Genomic DNA, 24,002 nt, shown 5'->3' on the forward strand with positions numbered 1-24,002 from the left:
GGTCTGCAGGGATGATGAAAAATATGTATTATTATATACAAGCTGGTGGTGAATAATTTGCTGCAGGTGGTATTAAAAGAAAAGGTTGCAAAGACAAACATGGAATTGAATTCAAGAAAGCCTAGAGGATTCATATGTGTAAAGATGCAAAAGAATAACCAACATCAAACTGGGGTTTGTTGCACTGCATCAGGAATGAAGCTGTGCTGAGACTGGATGGACTTCATAGTACTTATCTGTCATCAGATTCAATCTTATGCAGGCTGTGTTTAGGGGTATACTTTGAGGCAATAATACTACAACTGCATTTCATTTACAAAATGTTCCCTAACATTATCCAGTCCACCTAATATAGATTTTGTTTAATTCCAAAGAATTCTGACCTATATCTCACTTCACTTCAGCATCCACAGCCCTGGGGAATGGAAGAGCAGAACTGTGCGACACTTACCTGGTTTTCCACTGACAACAGCCTGTACCTTGCGTGGTAAGCTAGTTAGTTCACAAAGAAAATTATAAACACGGTGGCACTCCAGTTCATCCCATCCTGCGGTCAGGGTCTGAAATAAAAGCAGGGAAGGCACCTCTGTATGTTGTGTCTATGTCGTGACTGTTGTCTAAATTAATACTTTTCTCCTGTTAAAATTTTTATTTTCAGCAAAAAATATTTAAAAAATTCGACATATATATTCAACAATCAACCTTGACTGTGATCAGGGCCGCCGAGAGCCAGATCCGGGCCCGGGACAAGGCCGCCCCCGGCCCCCCCCCCCCTCACCTAAAGTCATCGTTGTCGTCGCCGGGCCCCCCCTCCACCCACTACCGGGCCGGGCCCTGAACTAACCTTAAACGCCTCCTTTCACCACCTTCGCAGCAAGCAGCAGCAGGGCAGACCTCTCCTTCCTTCTGCGCCCCGCCCTCAAGGATGTTACGTCAGGCGAGGGCGGGACACAGAAGGAAGGAGTGGCCTGCCCTGTTGCTACTTGCTGCGAAGGTGGTGAAAGGAGGCGTTTAAGGTTAATTCCAAGTTACTTCCGAGAGCGACAGACGTGGGCGGCCCAAACTGCGGAGGCGCCGGGCCCACTCCGAAGGCCCGGGCACTTTTGTCCCCCCTGTCCCCCCCTCTCGGCGGCCCTGACTGTGATTATAAGTTTTACAATATAAGGAACAGATACAAAGCAAATTCTACTGTATCAGGGATTATATAAGGATTAAACAGCAAATCCCTTTACAGGTTCCCAAATTATATGAAATTTAAACATCTGAATTTCACAGCTGCAGCTGCTTCATATTTACAGGTTAAATACAAGGGGCCTGATAGTCAGACCATGGGAGGTAGCTGGGCTGCCTCCCGCGGTCAGCAGTCAGCCTGGATATTCAATGCCAGTCTATTTATACCTTTCAGGAATATATTCAATGCCAGTCTAACCTTTATACCTTTCAGGAAATCTAGACTGCCCCTATTTGACTGACTGTACATTTGTCCTTTAGATTGTAAGCTCCTTTGAGCAGGGACTGTCCTTCTATGTTAAATTGTACAACGCTGCGTAACCCTAGTAGCGCTTTAGAAATGTCAAGTAGTAGTAGTAGTATTTCTGGTGACCAGTATTGAATATTTGGGTGTTTTTTGGCCGGATTAAATTTAATCATCCAAGCTGATATTCAGTGCTGGCTGGTTAAGCTGAAATCAGCCAAAGATACGCCAGCTATTTTGGTAGCCTAATTTGGTCGCCAAAACCTTTGCCAGAGATGTGCTGAATATCAGTGGATAGCTGGTTATATAGTGTGATATAATCGCCTATCTGCTAAGTGCTAACCAGCAATATTCAGTGGGAAATAGCTAGCTATCTCCCGCTAAATATCGCCAGATAGCCAGCGAAGTGCCGTTTAACCGGCCAGTAGTAGTTCCTGGCCACTTAAAGGGTTTATGTTCAAATTTGTTTATTGAGGTTTATATAACATTGTACACAAAAAGAAATGGCTATTACATAATAAGATCTGTGACACCATAACCAATACAGTCAAGAGAATACATCGCAAAGGGCAAAAGGGCCTTGTCACTTAAAGGGTTTAAAATGTTGTCTGGAAAATGTTTTACTAAATATTAATATTTAAACATAAAGGTGGTTATTTTAGAAGCTCTATTCTCGTTTTGGATGTCTGAAAACTGGCATTTAGACATCCATGTTGCATGGATGTCCAAATCCCAATTATATAAAGCCTAGATACGGACATCTAACACTGCAGGACGTCCATATGGAACGGGGATGTGATCTGGGTAGGACTAGGGAGAGGCCAAAATATGGATGTCCAACTCCGATCACACAAGGGGAAGGGACGTTCATGTCTAAAAAGACGGACATTATTATTTAGACCTGATACTTGGCACATCCAGGTTACAAACAAGTGCTCTGATTGAGCAGCTGTCCACTGGAGGGATTAAGACATGATATCTTAATCTCCCAGTGGTTGCTGTTCCCCTTCCTCTCCCCCAAAAGTGAGACCGGCAAGGGATACCAGGTTGTATGCCAGCTTCAGGTACTATGGACATTCATAACAGAGCAACATGCAGATCTGAGGAGTAGCCTAATGGTTAGTGCGATGGACTGAGAAGCAAGGGACTCAGATTCAAATTCCACTTCAGCTCTTTATTTTTTTAAATTGTAAGCCCTCCAGAATATATAAGACACCTGCAAGCCTACAGACTATTGGTGTGCATTGCGGTACAGTAGATATTGTTCTGTTCCTGGAAGGTTTACAATTTTAAATGAAATCACAAACTGAAGTGTGCTTTGAATCTGGGTCTCTTGATTCTAACCCCATTGCTCTAACCATTAGGCTACCTCTCTGCTCTTTATGTCCATATGTGTGGTCATTTTATAAGATGGATATTCCTATTCTGCCACACAAATGTCCATGTCCCTTGTTTTCCTCATTCATAATTTGGATGTTTCGGTTTATAAAACGGATGTTCATACTGGATGTTTCCAGCATATAGATGCCCACCTCAAATGTATTTTAGAACAGGCTTTATGAATGACGTGACATTAAAGCTATAGGAAAGACCATTACTTTTTGTTTTATGTTGCAGAAAAGAATCTTCCAACATCAAAGATATCTGAATGTTTAGTTCAAGTATTTTTACAAACTCCACAAATATATTCTTCATCAGACTAAGGGATATATATTCAGAATGATTTAACTGAGCAGGAGAAGCGCCTTCCTGGTAAAATTGGATTTTCAGCAACACTTAACCAGTTAATGCCACTGAAAATCCAGAGAGACCACTGCGGCAATATCCGATAAAGTTAGGACTGTCCTAACTTTATCTGGCCAGTTATCTGGGCTTCAGTCTCAATATCAGCTGGGCTCAGATAACGTCTGGTAGCTTCCTTTGACCCAGATATTCAATGCTGGTGCCTAGATTAGACTCAGCATTGAATATCCAGATCAGATTCAGCCCATGGTGGTCAGTGCCTTTAAATTTGCTTTTTTATAGAGTTAGAATCAATTTGCCTCATAATATAAATTTTAAGCCCAAATTTTTATAGGTCATTTAGGATGGAAGATGGCTGTCCAAGGCAGGATGTTCTCCTGCACTGATTGCATGCTTCCTGTGATGTATCTTCTCTCAACGTTTGCCTCAACACTGTTTTTGACTGGTTGCTGGTCAGTGATTTAAGCTTAAACCTACCTTAAGAAGTCAATCTACCCCTAAAATCTCACCTAGCATTAAAGGCCATTTGTTGGAACTGCAAGACTGTCTTAAAGTTTGTGGGATTCATTTAGATTCCTCTCAATGTTTCAATAGACAAATTACATCTGTGTTTTGCTCTTCTTTCATGGCTTTATGCCAAATAGGCTCAGTGAAACCTATATTTGATATAACGGTACTTCTTGAATTATATGCCTTTATATTATCTCACTTAGCAGGTTACTATGGAACTTTGTAAGTCTAAGTGGTTTGAAAATATACTTCTTAGATGATTACAGTTCATTATACAGTGGTCCTAAATTATCATCACTTTATCATATGAATTGGTTCAGAAGACAGCAATCAAACTTGTGTTGTACAGTGCTTATGATACAATTGTGCCTACCCATTTCTGAAATTGCAAAGCAGGCTTTCAACATCTTATAAACTTACATTTAAAATATTAACATTTCCACATCAAGTACTCCTCATGGATACTCCCTATTTTTTTTATTTGATTCCCTATTTTCCTTCTTAGGTTCTTTGCTCTCATTCCATTTACGTCAACTGCACAATTAGAAATCTCTCATCATTTCATATTTTCTTCATAGCACCCACAACTGTTGAATTCTCTTCCATTTGGATACTTCTTATCAAAATTTAAACTGTATTTAAAATCTAATTTTTTGGCACAAACTTTTCCAGATTATGGCGTCATTGAACGAGCATGGAATAAACTAAAAGTGGAACGCACATTCGTGGCATGGAAACAGATGCAAAGAAAATATAAGTATGCAATCAGACAAACCAAAAGGTCATATTATAAATCCAAAATTGGACCAGATTATAAGGATTCACATAAACTATTCCAACTTGTTCACAAACTTTTTGATACCTCACTGGTCACAACAACTAAGACAGATACCCCATCAGTAGATGATCTGGCCACCTATTTCAATGAGAAAATTATAAAACTACGATCCACCTTACCACTGAATGCTACCGATCATGAAAAATGCATTAATTGTTTGGACCCTACCACTGATGAATACCCAGCAGACCGAATCTGGACAAACTTCGACTTATTGACGGAAAAACCAGTCACCCAAGCAATCAACAAATTCGCCAAATCCCATTACAAATTGGACTCTTGTCCCAGTTATCTAATAAAATCTGCCTCCCAACATTTCTTAACAGAGATCACCTCCTACTTAAATTTTATGCTCCAACATGGATTCTTCCCCATGGATAAAGGAAATATATTACTCACCCCAATTCCTAAACATTCTAAGAAAAAATTAAATGATATAACTAATTACCGCCCGGTTGCATCTATCCCTTTTGTAGTTAAGTTAATGGAAAGTCTAGTTACTAAACAACTTACAGATTACCTAAATACGAGGGCCGCTTGATAACAGTGATCATAATATGATCGGTTTTGATATTGGCATTGAAGGAAGTGAAACTAGGAAATCAAGTACGCTAGCGTTTAACTATAGAAAAGGTGATTACGACAAAATGAGAAAAATGGTGAAAAAAAGACTGAAAGGAGCAGCTCGCAGAGTAAAAAACTTGCATCAGGCGTGGATGCTGTTTAAAAACACCATCCTGGAGGTTCAGGACAAATATATTCCACGTATTAGAAAAAAGGGAAAAAAGACTAAACGTCAGCCGGCGTGGCTAAACAGTAAGATAAAGGAAATCATTAGAGCCAAAAAACAATCCTTCAGAAAGTGGAGAAGAGAACCAACTGAAAGTAACAGGATAGATCATAAGGAATGCCAAGCCAAATGCAAAGCGGAGATAAGGAGGGCAAAAAAGGACTTTGAGAAGAAATTAGCGTTGGAAGCAAAAATACATAGTAAAAATTTTTTTAGATACATTAAAAGCAGGAAACCGGCCAAAGAGTCGGTTGGGCCGCTGGACGAAAATGGTGTTAAAGGGGCGATCAAGGAGGACAAAGCCGTAGCGGAGAAATTAAATGAATTCTTTGCTTCGGTCTTCACCGAGGAGGATTTGGGGGGGACACCGGTGCCGGAAAGAATATTTAAAGCGGGGGAGTCGGAGAAACTAAACAAATTCTCTGTAACCTTGGAGGATGTAATGGGTCAGTTCAGCAAGCTGAAGAGTAGTAAATCACCGGGACCTGATGGTATTCATCCCAGAGTATTAATAGAACTAAAAAATGAACTTGCGGAGCTACTGTTAGAAATATGCAATCTGTCCCTAAAATCGAGTGTAGTACCGGAAGACTGGAGGGTAGCCAATGTTACTCCGATTTTTAAGAAGGGTTCCAGAGGAGATCCGGGAAATTATAGACCGGTGAGTCTGACGTCGGTGCCGGGCAAGATGGTGGAGGCTATTATTAAGAATAAAATTGCAGAGCATATACAAAAACATGGACTGATGAGACAAAGTCAGCACGGATTTAGTGAAGGGAAGTCTTGCCTCACCAATCTAATGCATTTTTTTGAGGGGGTAAGCAAACATGTGGACAATGGGGAGCCGGTTGACATTGTATATCTGGATTTTCAGAAGGCGTTTGACAAAGTGCCGCACGAAAGACTCCTGAAGAAATTGCAGAGTCATGGAATCGGCGATAGGGTATTATTATGGATTAAGAACTGGTTGAAAGATAGGAAGCAGAGAGTAGGATTGCGTGGCCAGTATTCTCAGTGGAGGAGGGTAGTTAGTGGGGTCCCGCAGGGGTCTGTGCTGGGTCCGTTGCTTTTTAATGTATTTATAAATGACCTAGAGATGGGAATAACTAGTGAGGTAATTAAATTACACAAAATTATTCAGGGTCGTCAAGTCGCAGGAGGAATGTGAACGATTACAGGAGGACCTTGCGAGACTGGGAGAATGGGCGTGCAAGTGGCAGATGAAGTTCAATGTTGACAAGTGCAAAGTGATGCATGTGGGTAAGAGGAACCCGAATTATAGCTACGTCTTGCAAGGTTCCGCGTTAGGAGTTACGGATCAAGAAAGGGATCTGGGTGTCGTCGTCGATGATACGCTGAAACCTTCTGCTCAGTGTGCTGCTGCGGCTAGGAAAGCGAATAGAATGTTGGGTGTTATTAGGAAGGGTATGGAGTCTAGGTGTGCGGATGTTATAATGCCATTGTATCGCTCCATGGTGCGACCGCACCTGGAGTATTGTGTTCAGTACTGGTCTCCGTATCTCAAAAAAGATATAGTAGAATTGGAAAAGGTACAGCGAAGGGCGACGAAAATGATAGTGGGGATGGGACGACTTTCCTATGAAGAGAGGCTGAGAAGGCTAGGGCTTTTCAGCTTGGAGAAGAGACGGCTGAGGGGAGATATGATAGAAGTGTATAAAATAATGAGTGGAATGGATCGGGTGGATGTGAAGCGACTGTTCACGCTATCCAAAAATACTAGGACTAGAGGGCATGAGTTGAAGCTACAGTGTGGTAAATTTAAAACGAATCGGAGAAAATTTTTCTTCACCCAACGTGTAATTAGACTCTGGAATTCGTTGCCGGAGAACGTGGTACGGGCGGTTAGCTTGACGGAGTTTAAAAAGGGGTTAGATAGATTCCTAAAGGACAAGTCCATAGACCGCTATTAAATGGACTTGGAAAAATTCCGCATTTTTAGGTATAACTTGTCTGGAATGTTTTTACGTTTGGGGAGCGTGCCAGGTGCCCTTGACCTGGATTGGCCACTGTCGGTGACAGGATGCTGGGCTAGATGGACCTTTGGTCTTTCCCAGTATGGCACTACTTATGTACTTATGTAAATAAGTTCTCAATATTACATTCATCTCAATCAGGGTTTGGAGCTAATCATAGTACAGAAACAGTACTAATAACACTCTTAACCAAATTTAAACAATTAACTGCAGCTGGCAAAAATGTTCTCTTACAATTTGACATGTCCAGCGCGTTTGATATGGTCAGCCATAATATTCTATTGAACATCCTAGAATATTTTGGAATTGGAGGAAATGTATTGAATTGGATTACTGGCTTCCTAACTGCAAGAATATACCAAGTGACATCTAGATCGCTTACATCATCACCACGGAAACCGGAATGTGGAGTGCCTCAGGGATCGCCGTTTTCGCCAACTCTCTTCAACTTAATGATGACACCATTGGCCAAGTCTTTATCCACCCAAGACCTCAATCCATACATCTATGCAGATGATGTCACGATATACATCCCGTTTAAAAATGATTTAACAGAAATCGCAAATAAAATCAATCATAGCTTCCAAATAATGAATATATGGGCGGATGCTTTTCAACTAAAGCTTAACACAAAAAAGACACAATGTCTTATCCTTTCATCGCAATATAACAAGATCAATTATTCTAATATTAATACCCCAAATCATATTCTTCCCGTCTCAGACACCTTGAAACTCTTGGGAGTCACAATTGATCGAAATCTTACTCTAGAAAGTTATGTAAAAAATGTTACAAAGAAAATGTTCCATGCGATGTGGAAACTTAAAAGAGTCAGACCTTTCTTCCCAAGGGAGGTATTCCGCAATCTGGTGCAATCATTGGTGTTAAGCCATTTGGACTATTGTAATTCCATCTATACCGGATGTAAAGCACAAATTATTAAGAAACTCCAAACAGCCCAAAATACTGCAGCTAGACTTATATTTGGAAAAGCGAAATACGAAAGCGCTAAACCCCTTAGAGAAAAATTACATTGGCTTCCACTAAGAGATCGAATTACATTCAAGACCTGCACCCTGGCTCACAAAATTATTCATGGCGAAGCCCCGATGTATATGTCAGAACTCATAGACTTACCTGCAAGAAACAAAAAGTTCTTCACGCACATTCCTGAACCTCCATTACCCCAATTGTAAAGGACTTAAATATAAATCTGTATATGCATCTAGCTTCTCCTATAAAAACAACGCACGATTTGACACCCTTCCGGAAACTACTAAAGTCTAATTTGTTCAAAAAGACTTATCAAAAGGATCCGTCATGAATGGCCTGACATCTAAACTCAACCAGAACAAGTTAACAGTGAACTCTTCTATTCGAATACTTTATCTTCTATTTCTTTTCATTATTGAACGTTATTCATTACCCTTGATTTCAAACTCCTGAAATGTACTGTATATCCACATGCTTCTAATGTACTTCATATTTCTGTACTTTAACTTTAATAATTAATAATATGTATATTTATTTGTTTCCTTGGCTCCTTTAATATTTGATGTATCATACTATAATTGTTTTCTCACAATATATTTGTTCATTTTGTGTTTGATATATTTTATTATGTTGTGAACCACTTTGTTGTAAAGCGAATGCTACATACCTGTAGAAGGTATTCTCCGAGGACAGCAGGCTGATTGTTCTCACTGATGGGTGACGTCCACGGCAGCCCCTCCAATCGGAATCTTCACTAGCAAAAGCTTTTGCTAGCCCTCGCGCGCCGATGCGCACCGCGCATGCGCGGCCGTCTTCCTGCCCGAAACCGGCTCATGCAGGCCAGTCTCATATGTAGCAAGACAAAGAGAAGGGAAGACACAACTCCAAAAGGGGAGGCGGGCGGGTTTGTGAGAACAATCAGCCTGCTGTCCTCGGAGAATACCTTCTACAGGTATGTAGCATTCGCTTTCTCCGAGGACAAGCAGGCTGCTTGTTCTCACTGATGGGGTATCCCTAGCCCCCAGGCTCACTCAAAACAACAAACATGGTCAATGGGACCTCGCAACGGCGAGGACATAACTGAGATTGACCTAACAATTTTTCCAACTGAGAGTGTAGCCTGGAACAGAACAAACATGGGCCTAGGGGGGTGGAGTTGGATTCTAAACCCCGAACAGATTCTGAAGCACTGACTGCCCGAACCGACTGTCGCGTCGGGTATCCTGCTGCAGGCAGTAATGAGATGTGAATGTGTGGACAGAAGACCACGTCGCAGCTTTGCAAATCTCTTCAATAGTGGCTGACTTCAAGTGGGCTACCGACGCTGCAATGGCTCTAACATTATGAGCCGTGACATGACCCTCAAGAGCCAGCCCAGCCTGGGCGTAAGTGAAGGAAGTGCAATCTGCTAGACAATTGGATATGGTGCGTTTCCCCACAGCCACTCCCCTCCTGTTGGGATCAAAAGAAACAAACAATTGGGCGGACTGTCTGTTGGGCTGTGTCCGCTCCAGATAGAAGGCCAATGCTCTTTTGCAGTCCAATGTGTGCAGCTGACGTTCAGCAGGGCAGGAATGAGGACGGGGAAAGAATGTTGGCAAGACAATTGACTGGTTCAGATGGAACTCCGACACAACCTTTGGCAAGAACTTAGGGTGAGTGTGGAGGACTACTCTGTTATGATGAAATTTGGTGTAAGGGGCCTGGGCTACCAGGGCCTGAAGCTCACTGACTCTACGAGCTGAAGTAACTGCCACCAAGAAAATGACCTTCCAGGTCAAGTACTTCAGATGGCAGGAATTCAGTGGCTCAAAAGGAGGCTTCATCAGCTGGGTGAGAACGACATTGAGATCCCATGACACTGTAGGAGGTTTGACAGGGGGCTTTGACAAAAGCAAACCTCTCATGAAGCGAACAACTAAAGGCTGTCCTGAGATCGGCTTACCTTCCACACGGTAATGGTATGCACTGATTGCGCTAAGGTGAACCCTTACAGAGTTGGTCTTGAGACCAGACTCAGACAAGTGCAGAAGGTATTCAAGCAGGGTCTGTGTAGGACAAGAGCGAGGATCTAGGGCCTTGCTGTTACACCAGATGGCAAACCTCCTCCATAGAAAGAAGTAACTCCTCTTAGTGGAATCTTTCCTGGACGCAAGCAAGATGCGGGAGACACCTTCTGACAGACCCAAAGAGGCAAAGTCTACGCTCTCAACATCCAGGCCGTGAGAGCCAGGGACCGGAGGCTGGGATGCAGAAGCGCCCCTTCGTTCTGTGTGATGAGGGTCGGAAAACACTCCAATCTCCACGGTTCTTCGGAGGATAACTCCAGAAGAAGAGGGAACCAGATCTGAAGCGGCCAAAAGGGAGCAATCAGAATCATGGTGCCTCGGTCTTGCTTGAGTTTCAACAAAGTCTTCCCGACTAGAGGTATGGGAGGATAAGCATACAGTAGACCTTCCACCCAGTCTAGGAGGAAGGCATCCGATGCCAGTCTGCCGTGGGCCTGAAGCCTGGAACAGAACTGAGGGACCTTGTGGTTGGCTCGAGATGCGAAGAGATCTACCAAGGGGGTGCCCCACACTTGGAAGATCTGGCGCACCACTCGGGAGTTGAGCGACCACTCGTGAGGTTGAATGATCCTGCTCAACCTGTCGGCCAGACTGTTGTTTACGCCTGCCAGGTATGTGGCTTGGAGCACCATGCCGTGACGGCGAGCCCAGAGCCACATGCTGACGGCTTCCTGACACAGGGGGCGAGATCCGGTGCCCCCCTGCTTGTTGATGTAATACATGGCAACCTGGTTGTCTGTCTGAATTTGGATAATTTGGTGGGACAGCCGATCTCTGAAAGCCTTCAGAGCGTTCCAGACCGCTCGTAACTCCAGGAGATTGATCTGCAGATCGCGTTCCTGGAGGGACCAGCTTCCCTGGGTGTGAAGCCCATCGACATGAGCTCCCCACCCCAGGAGAGACGCATCCGTAGTCAGCACTTTTTGTGGCTGAGGAATTTGGAAAGGACGTCCCAGAGTCAAATTGGACCAAATCGTCCACCAATACAGGGATTTGAGAAAACTCGTGGACAGGTGGATCACGTCTTCTAGATCCCCAGCAGCCTGAAACCACTAGGAAGCTAGGGCCCATTGAGCAGATCTCATGTGAAGGCGGGCCATGGGAGTCACATGAACTGTGGAGGCCATGTGGCCCAGCAATCTCAACATCTGCCGAGCTGTGATCTGCTGGGACACTCGCACCCGCGAGACGAGGGACAACAAGTTGTTGGCTCTCGCCTCTGGGAGATAGGCACGAGCTGTCCGAGAATCCAGCAGAGCTCCTATGAATTCGAGTCTCTGCAGTGGGAGAAGATGGGACTTTGGATAATTTATCACAAACCCCAGTAGCTCCAGGAGGTGAATAGTCATCTGCATGGACTGTAGAGCTCCTGCCTCGGATGTGTTCTTCACCAGCCAATCGTCGAGATAAGGGAACACATGCACTCCCAGTCTGCGAAGTGCTGCTGCTACTACAGCCAAGCACTTCGTGAACACTCTGGGCGCAGAGGCGAGCCCAAAGGGTAGCACACAGTACTGGAAGTGACGTGTGCCCAGCTGAAATCGCAGATACTGTCTGTGAGCTGGCAGTATCGGGATGTGCGTGTAGGCGTCCTTCAAGTCCAGAGAGCATAGCCAATCGTTTTCCTGAATCATGGGGAGAAGGGTGCCCAGGGAAAGCATCCTGAACTTTTCCTTGACCAGATATTTGTTCAGGGCCCTTAGGTCTAGGATGGGACGCATCCCCCGTTTTCTTTTCCACAAGGAAGTACCTGGAATAGAATCCCAGCCCTTCTTGCCTGGATGGCACGGGCTCGACCGCATTGGCACTGAGAAGGGCGGAGAGTTCCTCTGCAAGTACCTGCTTGTGTTGGAAGCTGTAAGACTGAGCTCCCGGTGGACAATTTGGAGGTTTGGAGGCCAAATTGAGGGTGTATCCTTGCCGGACTATTTGAAGAACCTACTGATCGGAGGTTATGAGAGGCCAACTTTGGTGAAAAACTTTCAACCTCCCTCCGACCGGCAGGTCGCCCGGCACTGACACTTGGATGTCAGCTATGCTCTGCTGGAGCCAGTCAAAAGCTCGTCCCTTGCTTTTGCTGGGGAGCCGAGGGGCCTTGCTGAGGCGCACGCTGCTGACGAGAGCGAGTGCGCTGGGGCTTAGCCTGGGCCGCAGGCTGTTGAGAAGGAGAATTGTACCTACGCTTGCCAGAAGAGTAGGGAACAGTCTTCCTTCCCCCATAAAAACATCTACCTGTAGAGGTAGAAGCTGAAGGCTGCCGGCGGGAGAACTTGTCGAAAGCAGTATCCTGCTGGTGGAGCTGCTCTACCACCTGTTCGACTCTCTCTCCAAAAATATTATCCGCACGGCAAGGCGAGTCCGCAATCCGCTGCTGGATTCTATTCTCCAGGTCGGAGGCACGCAGCCATGAGAGTCTGCGCATCACCACACCTTGAGTAGCGGCCCTGGACGCAACATCAAAGGTGTCATACACCCCTCTGGCCAGGAATTTTCTGCACGCCTTCAGCTGCCTGACCACCTCCTGAAATGGCTTGGCTTGCTCAGGAGGGAGCTTATCCACCAAGCCCGCCAGCTGCCGCACATTATTCCGCATATGTATGCTTGTGTAGAGCTGGTAGGACTGGATTTTGGCCACGAGCATAGAAGAATGGTAGGCCTTCCTCCCAAAGGAGTCTAAGGTTCTAGAGTCCTTGCCCGGGGGCGCCGAAGCATGCTCCCTAGAACTCTTAGCCTTCTTTAGGGCCAAATCCACAACTCCAGAGTCGTGAGGCAACTGAGTGCGCATCAGCTCTGGGTCCCCATGGATCCGGTACTGGGACTCGATCTTCTTGGGAATGTGGGGATTACTTAATGGCTTGGTCCAGTTCGCCAGCAATGCCTTTTTGAGGACATGATGCATGGGTACTGTGGACGCTTCCTTAGGTGGAGAAGGATAGTCCAGGAGCTCAAACATTTCAGCCCTGGGCTCATCCTCCACAACCACCGGGAAGGGGATGGCCGTAGACATCTCCCGGACAAAGGCCGCAAAAGACAGACTCTCGGGAGGAGAAAGCTGCCTTTCAGGGGAGGGAGTGGGATCAGAAGGCAGGCCATCAGACTCCTCGTCAGAGAAATATCTGATGTCCTCCTCCTCCTCCCACGAGGCCTCACCATCGGTATCAGACACAAGTTCACGGACCTGTGTCTGAAGCCGTGCCCGGCTCAACTCCGTGGAACCACGGCCACGGTGGGAGCGTCGAGAGGTAGACTCCCTCGCCCGCACCGGCGAAGCTCCCTCCGCCGTCGTCGGGGAGCCTTCCTGGGAGGCGACCGCAGTCGGTACCGCAAGCAGCACCGATGTCGGAGACCTCACCCCGGGCAAGGGGCCAGCCGGCGCCTCACTCGATGGTACCGGAGGCGCAAGCACCCCCGGTACCGGAGGGGAAGGGCGCAACAGCTCTCCCAGGATCTCTGGGAGGACGGCCCGGAGACTCTCGTGCAGAGCGGCTGTGGAGAAAGACGTGGAAGCCGATGCAGGTGTCGATGTCAGAGTCTGTTCCGGGCGTGGAGGCTGTTCCGGGCTGTCCAGAGTGGAGCGCATCGACACCTCTTGAACAGAGGTTGAGCGGTTCTCTCGGTGCCGATGCCTACTGGGTGCTGACTCCCTCGGCGACCCAGAGCTCTCGGTGCCGATACGGGAAGGGGACCGGTGTCGATGCTTCTTCGACTTTTTGGAACGAAGCATGTCACCGGAGCTTCCCGGCACCGAAGAGGACGACGTAGAATCCAGCCGTCGCTTCCTCGGGGCCGAGGCCGAAGAAGGTCGGTCTCGGGGGGGGGGCTGTACCGCAGGAGCCCTCAGGATAGGGGGAGACCCACCCGAAGGCTCACCGCCACCAGCAGGGGAATGGACAGCCCTCACCTGCACTCCAGTCGAAGCACCACCGTCCGACGACATCAGCAGAAGTGGAGGTCCCAGTACCGCCGACGCAGCCTTCCGATGTCTCAGCCCCGATGTAGAGGGTCGATGCCTCGATGCACTCGATGCAGTCTGGACGCTGTCGACGTCGATGCACTTGATACTCCCGGTGCCGATGCCGACGAAAAGCCCGAGAACAAAACGTTCCACTGGGCCAATCTCGCTACCTAAGTCCGCTTTTGTAAAAGGGCGCACAGACTACAGGCCTGCGGGCGGTGCCCAGCCCCCAGACACTGAAGACACGACATGTGCCTGTCAGTGAGCAAGATTACCCGGGCGCACTGGGTGCACTTCTTGAAGCCGCTGGGAGACTTCGATGACATGGGCGGAAAAATCACGCCAGCGAGATCAAAACTCGTGATTGCGTAAGGCACCAAAAAGAGGGGGAGAAAAAATTCGACCCGAGGCCTCAAAAGGGCCTACCCCGAAGACGAAAAACTGAAAATAGAGGAAAGGGAAAAAGACCGAAAAGGTCTTCTTCCGAAATCTTTTTTTTTTTTTTTTTTTTAGCGAAAAGTCAAAAGAGACGCGCGAGGTCAACTTAAGGGGCGCGAACGGCGTAACACGACCGTACCGAGCGTGGACAAAAGAAGACTGGCCGGCACGAGCCGGTTTCGGGCGGGAAGACGGCCGCGCATGCGCGTTGCGCATCGGCGCGCGAAGGCTAGCAAAGGCTTTTGCTAGTGAAGATTCCGATTGGAGGGGCTGCCGTGGACGTCACCCATCAGTGAGAACAAGCAGCCTGCTTGTCCTAGGAGAATGTATGAAAGGTGAAAGGAAAAATGAGTTCTCACCTGATAATTTTCTTTCCATTAGTCCCAACAGATCAATCCAGAGACTTGTGGGTTTATGCCCCTCTACCAGCAGGTGGAGATAGAGAGAACTTCAGGGGTTTGATATATGTGGTCATGTGCAACCATTTCAACCTCGGTATGAATGATGCCAAAGCAGTGGAAGAAGATGACGAAGAACCCCACTCTTTTGCCTCGTCAGAAACAATAAGAAAAGTCTCAACCACCTCTGCGGGAGAATATCCATCAAACAACTTGAACTTTTAAATCAATAAACAGGTGGTAACGAAGGAATCCCTGCAGAATCGAAAACTAGAATTGCACCAAAAAACACGAACAGCAGAAAAAATTAAGGGCAGGCCTCTGGATTGATCTGTGGGACTAATGGAAAGAAAATTATCAGGTGAGAACTCATTTTTCCTTCCATAGCGTCCCACAGATCAATCCAGAGACTTGTGGGATGTACCAAAGCAGTCCTCAAGTAGGGCGGGATATTCCCAACCCCACTGTGAGAACCAATGCACCAAAAATTACATCTGACGTGCCGCAACATGCACTCTATAATGCTTGGCGAAGGTATGCACCGATGCCCACGTGCCAGCCCTGCAGATGTCCTCCAAAGACACTGACTGCAACTCCGCATGCAACGAAGCTTGTGCCCTAGTAGAATGAGCCCAGACTCGTAAGGGAGGAGACCTCCCGATCGACAAATATGCTGAAACTATCGCTTCTCGGAGCCAGCAGGCCACAGTAGCTTTTGAGGCCATATTACCCTTCTTGTAACCCGCAAAAAGCACAAAAAGATGGTCTGAACACCGGAACCTGTTCATCACTTCCAGATATCGAATCAGGATACATCTGACATCCAGACAACGAAGAGCTCTAAAATTCTCTGGGTAATCTTTCCTGCGAAACGCCAGTAATAGCAACGATTGGTTAACATGAAAATGCGAAATTATCTTCAGCAAAAAGGAAGGAACCGTCCGAATGGAAAACCCCTGCTTCCGTGAACTGGAGGAACGGATCTCTGCATGAGAGCGCATGCAACTCCGATATTCTCCTTGCTGAAGCAATAGCAACCAAGAAGACCGTTTTCAAGGTAAGATCCTTTAAAGTCAAATTTGTCAAAGGCTTGAAAGGTGGCCACTGAATGGCCTTGAGAACGAGGTTCAGATTCCAGCTTGGAAACACTGGAGACAGAGGTGGCTGTAGGTGGTTCATGCCCTTCATGAAATGCACCACATCCGGATGTGCTGCAAGGGAAGCACCCTGAAGATGACCTCTAAAGCACGCCAAGGCCGCCACCTGCACTTTTAAAGAACTCAAAGAGATAAACTTTTCCAGCCCCTGTTGAAGAAAGGCGAGGATTACGGATACCGAGGCAGACGCCACCGAAAGCCCAGACCCTGAGCACCACACCCTTACATAAGCCACAGAAGTGGAGTGCTTCCGTGCCTGAACCATGGTGGTAATGACAGGGTATGGATAACCTTTCTTCCTCAACCTCTTACTTTCAAGGGCCAGCAGTAAGACCAAAGAGGGAGGGATTTTCCACAGCTACTGGGCCCTGAACCAGAAGGCCATCCTCTGCGTTCAGATGTAGGGGCGGTCGAACAACAGTTGGATCAGATCCATGTACCAAGAACACTGTGGGCAATCCGGGGAGACCAGAATCACTTGGCTAGGGTAACTGGCTATGCGACCTACCACTCTCCCCACCAAGAGCCATGGGGGAAAAACGTACAAGAGGCCTAAAGGCCACTGCTGGAGAAGGGCATCGATCCTGACCGAATCCGTCTCCCTGCCCCTGCTGAAAAAACTGGGGTCCTTGGCATTGTGCCAAGTCGCCATCAAGTCCATTGCCAGGAGTCCCCAACGTGAAACTATCTGCTCGAACGCAAGGGGAGAAAGTTCCAATTCCCCCGGATCCAGACTGTGGCGGCTGAGGCTTGGACATTCTGTGAACCTGCGATGTGGGCCGCTGACAGAAAGAACACGAGTCTCCGCCCAGAGACAAATTTGAGCTGCTTCTCGGGCCAGTGGAGCACTCTTGGTGCCCCCTTGTCTGTTCACATAGGCCACCACTGATGCGCTGTCTGAGAGAACACGTGCCGATTGGCCCTGGATCAGGAACAGGAATTCCCTCAGAGTGAAGCGTATGGCCCTCAGTTCCAGCCGGATAATGGACCAAGTCGCCTCCACCGGGAACCATGTCCCCTGGGCTGTGTGACTGAGGAAGTGAGCCCCCCAACTGGACAGAGACGCATCCGTAGTTACCACCACCCACTCTGGAGTGGCCAGCAGGGCACCCCTGAGGAGGTTCTCTGAGATCATCCACCAGCCGGAGAGACCACAGAACCTGGACTGCATAGTCCTCCAAGAGGGGGGACCACCGGTTGAGCAGATGCAACTGTAGTGGTCGCATGTGGCACCTGGCCCACATGACTACGTCCAAGCTGGATGCCATGGATCACAATACCTACACGCAATCCCAGGCCCTCGGCACCGGGTTCTGCATTAAACTGCGCAACTGAGTCTGCAGTTGAAGACTGTGAGCCGACGGAAGGGACACCGGCCCCGCCTGGGTGTCGAATAAAACCCCCAGATAATCCAGGGACTATGTGGGTTGAAGGTGACATTTGGGAAAATTGATGACCCAGCCCAGCAATTGCAGTAGGCAGATCACCTGGTCCATTGCCTGCAAATTCTCCTCGTGATGCACTCGTATCCCTTCCTTCCACAGGAAGGCTGCAACGACAATCAAAACCTTTGAAAAGGTGCACAGAGCATTAGTGAGCCCGAAAGGAATGGCCTGGAACTGAAAATGGCGGCCGAGGACTGCAAAACGGAGAAAGCGCTGATGAGGAGGCAAAATGGGTATATGAAGGTAAGCTTCTTTGAGATCGAGGGCAGTAAAAACTTTCCTGGTTGAACTGCCGCAATTACGGACTGTAAGGTTTCCTTGCGAAAATGGTGAACTCGTAGCGTCCTGTTTATGCTCTTGAGGTCCAGGTCAGTCCGGTGAGAGCCTCCCTTTTTGGGAACAATGACGTAAGTGGACTAATGTCCATGCCTGGCTTCTGGCAGCGGAGCTAGACAAACTGCCCCCAGCTGCAGCAAGCTGTCCAGGGTTTGCTGGATTGCCCTCACTTTGGCCGGGACTTGCAGGGAGACTCGAGAAAGAAATCTGACAAATGAACTCCTGCTTGTAACCGTCCCGGACTACTTCCAAGACCCATTCGTCGGAAGTTACCCTGGCCCATTCCCCCAGGAAAAGGGACAAACAACCCTCTATGGCTGGCAGGGGATGGACCAGGGCCCCATCATTGGGAAGCTCTTGCTGCTGGTTGTGGTCTGGGACCAGTGGTTGCAGCATGTCGTTCACCGCAAAAGGGATGGCTTTTTTGAGTAAACCGAGGCATCTGGAAGGAATCAACATGACCCGGCCTGTAACGACTAGTCTCTCTGAAACGAGCACAGGGTATACTTGCCCTTGCAGATCTAGGCCTATCTTCTAGGAGACACTGGCCTTTGGAGTCTCCCAGGTCTTTCACGATCTTTGCTAAATCCTCACCAAACAAAAACTTCCCCTGGAACGGTAGTCTCGCCATGCGGGATTTAGACGCTACGTAGAGAGAATACTGAGGTTGAAATGGCTGCACATGACCACATATAGCAAACCTCTGAAGTTCTCTCCATCTCCACCTGCTGGTAGAGGGGCATAACCCACAAGTCTCTGGATTGATCTGTGGGATGCTATGGAATGTCAAATTTTAATTAAAAAATAACAACAGCTTGCAGCTTATTTCATAAGACTCACAGAACATGGAGCTTTTCATGAAAAGTAAAAATAGGTGTACCATAGTGGCATGTACAACAGGAACAGCCATTCTATCAAAAAACAAATTAAAAAAAAAACAGCAGCATCACTCAGGGCTTTATACATGCAAGTGTGGGCACTTATATGTACAAACAGAAGAATTTGCTACCTACATGTGTAAGTACCAGATTTTGTTTTGCTGAACTGCACGTTTTTAATTTTTGAGAGTTTTAAATACCAGAGAGGTAAGCATAATTGCCTCATTCAGTGACTCCTCCAAAGACAAACTCCCAACAAGAAGTTAGATGAACCTGATGCATGACTTGAAGAAGGTGTAAATGCCTACAGGGAAATTTTTGAGGTGTATATGTATAATCCATGCAAAACAGGAAATACATGTATACTTTTGAAGTCCACTCAAACCAGGTCCTGAGTATGCCCTCTTGAAATCTGTCCATGCCACAGCTATACATGTATGTGCTTTTTCTAAAATCACTACTTATACATATATGCCCATTTACATGTGTAAATTAGGTTTTTTTTTTTTTTTAAACAAATGTATATGGCACTTAACTTTTCTAAAACTATCTCTTTTTTTACTCCTCTTTTTCTTATTTTAATTTATTGTGAAATATAAACTACCTTGACATGCCTGCCAGGAAAAGCAGTATAACAACTCTTAATATACCATAACCCACATGAAAAGAGAGGTTGCTTGCCTGTAATGGGGGGAGGGGGTGGATCCGTGTACAGTAGGATAATGAAGATACATCTTTGGCGATGTCATCTGATGGCTGTCTAGACAGAACTGACTTCTTCTAGCCAGAATTTTCTAAAAGACTTTCTTGGAATACGTCTGGTTTTTCATGCTGACTGCTGAAGGAGCTCCTCAATCCAGAGAATGCTGAGACAGTTTCCATTATTCAACCCCTCCAAGTACTGTTCCCCCTGGAAGCCCTTATCCGCAGGTGCGGCGTAAAGAGCCTATAGGTGAACGAGAAAGCAATCTGCAATCTCCTGATCAACATGTAGGTGACCCCCTGCATCTAGCAACGTATTAATGCATCGGGAGCCTGCGGCACAAGACACCAAACATGCCAACAGACGACCCCCCTTATTCCCCTGATGATAAAGGTAGTACTTATAATATGCTAGGGATTTAACCATTTGTCCATGTACGAGCTCATTTAATGAAGTTTGTAGTTCTAATAATCACTGCTTATCCCCCATCTGGCAGTCTCCCCATAATGTCAGCATGTGCAGCGTACCTGCCTCTCCAGTTTAACTATTTCACGAACCCATGCTCCTCTAACTAGCATAGCTTATAATCTCACCACACAATACCGTTTTTTCAGCTTCCCAGTATAGTATAAGTTGGGCCACATAAACTGCATTATGCTGTTTATATTCCTTCCATTTCTGCAATAAAAAGTCCTGAAATTGACCATCTTTATTATTATTATTATTTATTGCATTTGTATCCCACATTTTCCCACCTATTTGCAGGCTCAATGTGGCTTACATAGTTTTGTTAACATTGTCATTACAGGATAACAGATACATTTAGTATTGAACAGAGATTAAGTAAGGGAGGAAAGAGGAAGGAAGGGAATGATTAGGGTAATTATAGTAGGTGGCTTTCTTAACTGGGTGGGTTGTAAAGTGGATTAGTGTGGCTATCGGTTCTCATTGTATGCCTTGTTGAAGAGATATGTCTTCAGAGATTTGCGAAAGATAGTTGTTTCGTCGATTGTTCTCAGGTCTGTAGGCAATGCATTCCATAATTGCGTGCTTATGTATGAGATGGTAGTACCATGCATCTGTTTGTATTTTAGTCCTTTACAGCTTGGGAGGTGTAGGTTGAGAAATTTGCGGCATGATCTTGTGGCGTTTCTTGGAGGTAGGTCCACAAGGTTTAGCATGTAGATTGGGGCGTCTGCGTGAATGATTTTGTGTACAATCGTGGAGTGGAGGAGTGGTCTAGTGGTTAGGGTGGTGGACTTTGGTCCTGGGGAACTGAGGAACTGAGTTCAATTCCCACTTCAGGCACAGGCAGCTCCTTGTGACTCTGGGCAAGTCACTTAACCCTCCATTGCCCCATGTAAGCCGCATTGAGCCTGCCATGAGTGGGAAAGCACGGGGTACAAATGTAACAAAAATAAATCTTGAACGTAATGCGTTCCTTAAGTGGGAGCCAGTGGAGCTTCTCTCTTAAGGGTTTTGCACTTTCATATTTAGTTTTTCCAAATATGAGTCTGGCGGCAGTGTTCTGGGCAGTGTGTAGTTTTTTGATAGTCTGTTCTTTGCAACCCGCGTATAGTGCGTTGCAGTAGTCCAGGTGACTTATTACCATTGATGTACCAGGGTACGGAAGATGTATCTCGGGAAGAAAGGTTTTACTCTTTTAAGTTTCCACATGGAGTAGAACATCTTTTTCGTCGTGTTTTTCACGTGGGTATCAAGAGTGAGGTTTCGATCAATGGTGACTCCAAGAATTTTCAGGTTTTGTGAGACAGGAAGAGAACAGTATGGTGTGATTATGGTGGAGAAGTGTTTTGTGTTATGTTGTGAGGTGAGTACAAGACATTGTGTTTTTTCTGCATTAAGTTTTAGTTGGCATGCATCTGCCCAGGTGTGCATTGTTTGGAGGCTTTGGTTGATCTCATTGGTGATTTCATTTAGATCATGTTTCATCAACCAATGGGGAAATCTCCATTGTGGAAGGCCCCCCTGCTGAGGTCCAAGCTGCATATCTATCCATACCATGGCGCGATCCAATACCTCACACAACCCTGTTTCCACTTTCTGCACATTTGTTAAGGTGTCTGATATTAAGAGATAATCTATTTGTGATTGAGATGAATGCGCTCGAGAGAGATGTGTGTAGTCCCGTTCCGAGGGTTGTAGGACCCTCCAAACATCTATGATATTTAAGAGCTGGCATATATGGGGCAGGCCGCGATGAGCGAGAAAGCTCTCCCCTCGTGGGTTATGAGATCTATCCAATTGTGGATCCCAAACTGTGCTGAAGTCACCCCGCACCACCATGGGCTTCTGGAAGTAAGGAAGCAAACAGTCCAACTGGGATTCATAGAAAGTCCCACTAAACTGATTGGGAGCATAAACGTTACCAAGAACAAAACACTGCCTACCAATAATGACCTCACATAAGACTACGCGACCTTCCGTGTCTGCATAAATCTGTTGTACATGGTCCAGGACCCTCCTGCAAAAAAGGATTGTCACCCCCCCTTTTTTATTAACAGCAAGAGGACGCCATATAATCCACCACCCACTAATGCTTCAGTTTAGCATGCTCAGTGGACGTCAAGTGCATTTCTTATAGTAAGGTTATATCTGCACAGTGCCTCTGCAGAATCTGCAGTATCTTAGACCTTTTAATGGGAAAGCCATGCGAAAAATACAACAAAGAAAATGTTCCATTCAATGTGGAAACTCAAAAGAGTAAAACCTTTCTTCCAGGACTGTGCCTAGGGTCTCTGGTGCCCCCCTGCAGACTATCAGTTGGCGCCCCCCCCCCCCCCCATCTAGCATCTTCTCTCTCTCTTCTCCCTCCCTCTTCTCCCACCCTGCCCCCTTTTTCAGCCCAGTGCCTTAAAAGGTGAAGAAATCTTGTTTTGAGAAGAGCTGACCCATAGCCACTGCCACAAAATTCAACGCTTTCCACTACTACAGTCTCCTGAGACCTACACTTAGCATGGGGGAGTACTCTCAAAGCAGTATTTTGCACTGATTATTATCGCTGGAGAAGTGTCTGTGAAATGCCAGAGTAAATGGCATTGCAATAGTCTAGTTGGGATAGAAGAGTGGCATAAAGTAGTGTTATTTGTAATTTTTTAACAAGAACAAATCAAAAAGAGTGGAATTGCCTCAAAGTCATAAAACAAGATCTTATCAGGGCTGCCCAGGTATTTGAATTGGGGAACTAGTTATAACAGGCGACAGAGATAATAGTATGCTTTTAATACCAAGATCCTAATAAGAACAGTAAGCAGGCTAAGATAGGAATTAAAAAAGAAGGGTGAGCCCTGTGGTACCCCAGCAGCAGCAGCAGCAACAGAATTTACTAAATAATAGATCCGGCCGGCCGCGGGGGCCATTAGCTGGCTTAAAGACGTACTTGAGAAGATTCTTCTTCTCTTCTGCTCTGCCGCTCTGCCGAGCGAGTCCCCTCAACTTACCGGGTTGGACTGGCCCTGGCCTCAGTGCCTGGGACAGAGGAGCGAGCTGGCCTGGCTGCAGGACACGAGACTCACGTGGCGCGCATGCAGGGTGCCGCAGGGGGAGGAGGCGTCATGACATCGAGAGTGGAGCTGCTGGCCAGGCTGGAGGGAGACGAGCAGCGCTGCGGAGGTGTAAAGCGCACCCCGCCGACGACGAGGAGGCGTCGTGATGTCCAGAGAGGAGGAGGAGCCACTGGCCAGGCAGGCTGGAAGGAGACAAGCGAGCAGCGCCGCAGACGGGAACTGGAAGCGGGAAGGACCGGCCGTCATTGAACAGCTGGGCAGGCCGCGGGAGGGAGGCGCATGAGGCGCCCTTGAAGGCAGGCGCCCCCCTGCGGTGCTTACCCCGCTTACTGTGCTGGCACGGCCCTGCTTTCTTCCCAAGGGAAATATTCCGCAGCCTGGTACAATCAATGGTGCTAAGCCACCTAGATTACTGCAATGCAATCTATGCCAGATGCAAAGAACAAATCATTAGGAAACTCCAAACTGCCCAAAACACAGCAGCCAGACTCATATTTGGAAAACCGAAATAAGAAAGCGCCAAACCCCTATAGAAAAACTACACTGGCTCCCACTTAAAGAACGTATTGTGTTCAAAATTTGCACTCTGGTTCATAAAATCATTCACGGCGAGGCCCCGGTCTACATGTCAGACCTCATAGACTTACCAACCAGGAACACAAAAAGGTCAGCACGCACATTCCTGAATCTCCACTACCTCAGCTACAAAGGACTAAAATATAAATTAACATATGCATCCAGCTTCTCCTACATA

The 24,002-nt window shown here is 46.7% G+C and overlaps 1 protein-coding gene across 3 annotated transcripts in view; it reads right to left on the minus strand.

Annotated features, from left to right (window-relative positions):
- The window catches only part of FBXO47 (F-box protein 47), a 250,634-nt gene that overhangs the window by 106,532 nt on the left and 120,100 nt on the right, over positions 1-24,002 (minus strand). For all 3 annotated transcript variants that reach the window (XM_030221122.1, XM_030221121.1, XM_030221124.1), the window contains exon 6: positions 452-560. In XM_030221122.1, coding sequence (XP_030076982.1) covers positions 452-560 — 109 coding nt within the window. The remainder of the gene's footprint in view (positions 1-451; positions 561-24,002) is intronic.

The sequence above is a fragment of the Microcaecilia unicolor genome, chromosome 12, assembly GCF_901765095.1.
Source record: "Microcaecilia unicolor chromosome 12, aMicUni1.1, whole genome shotgun sequence".
In the NCBI taxonomy this organism is placed as follows: domain Eukaryota; kingdom Metazoa; phylum Chordata; class Amphibia; order Gymnophiona; family Siphonopidae; genus Microcaecilia; species Microcaecilia unicolor.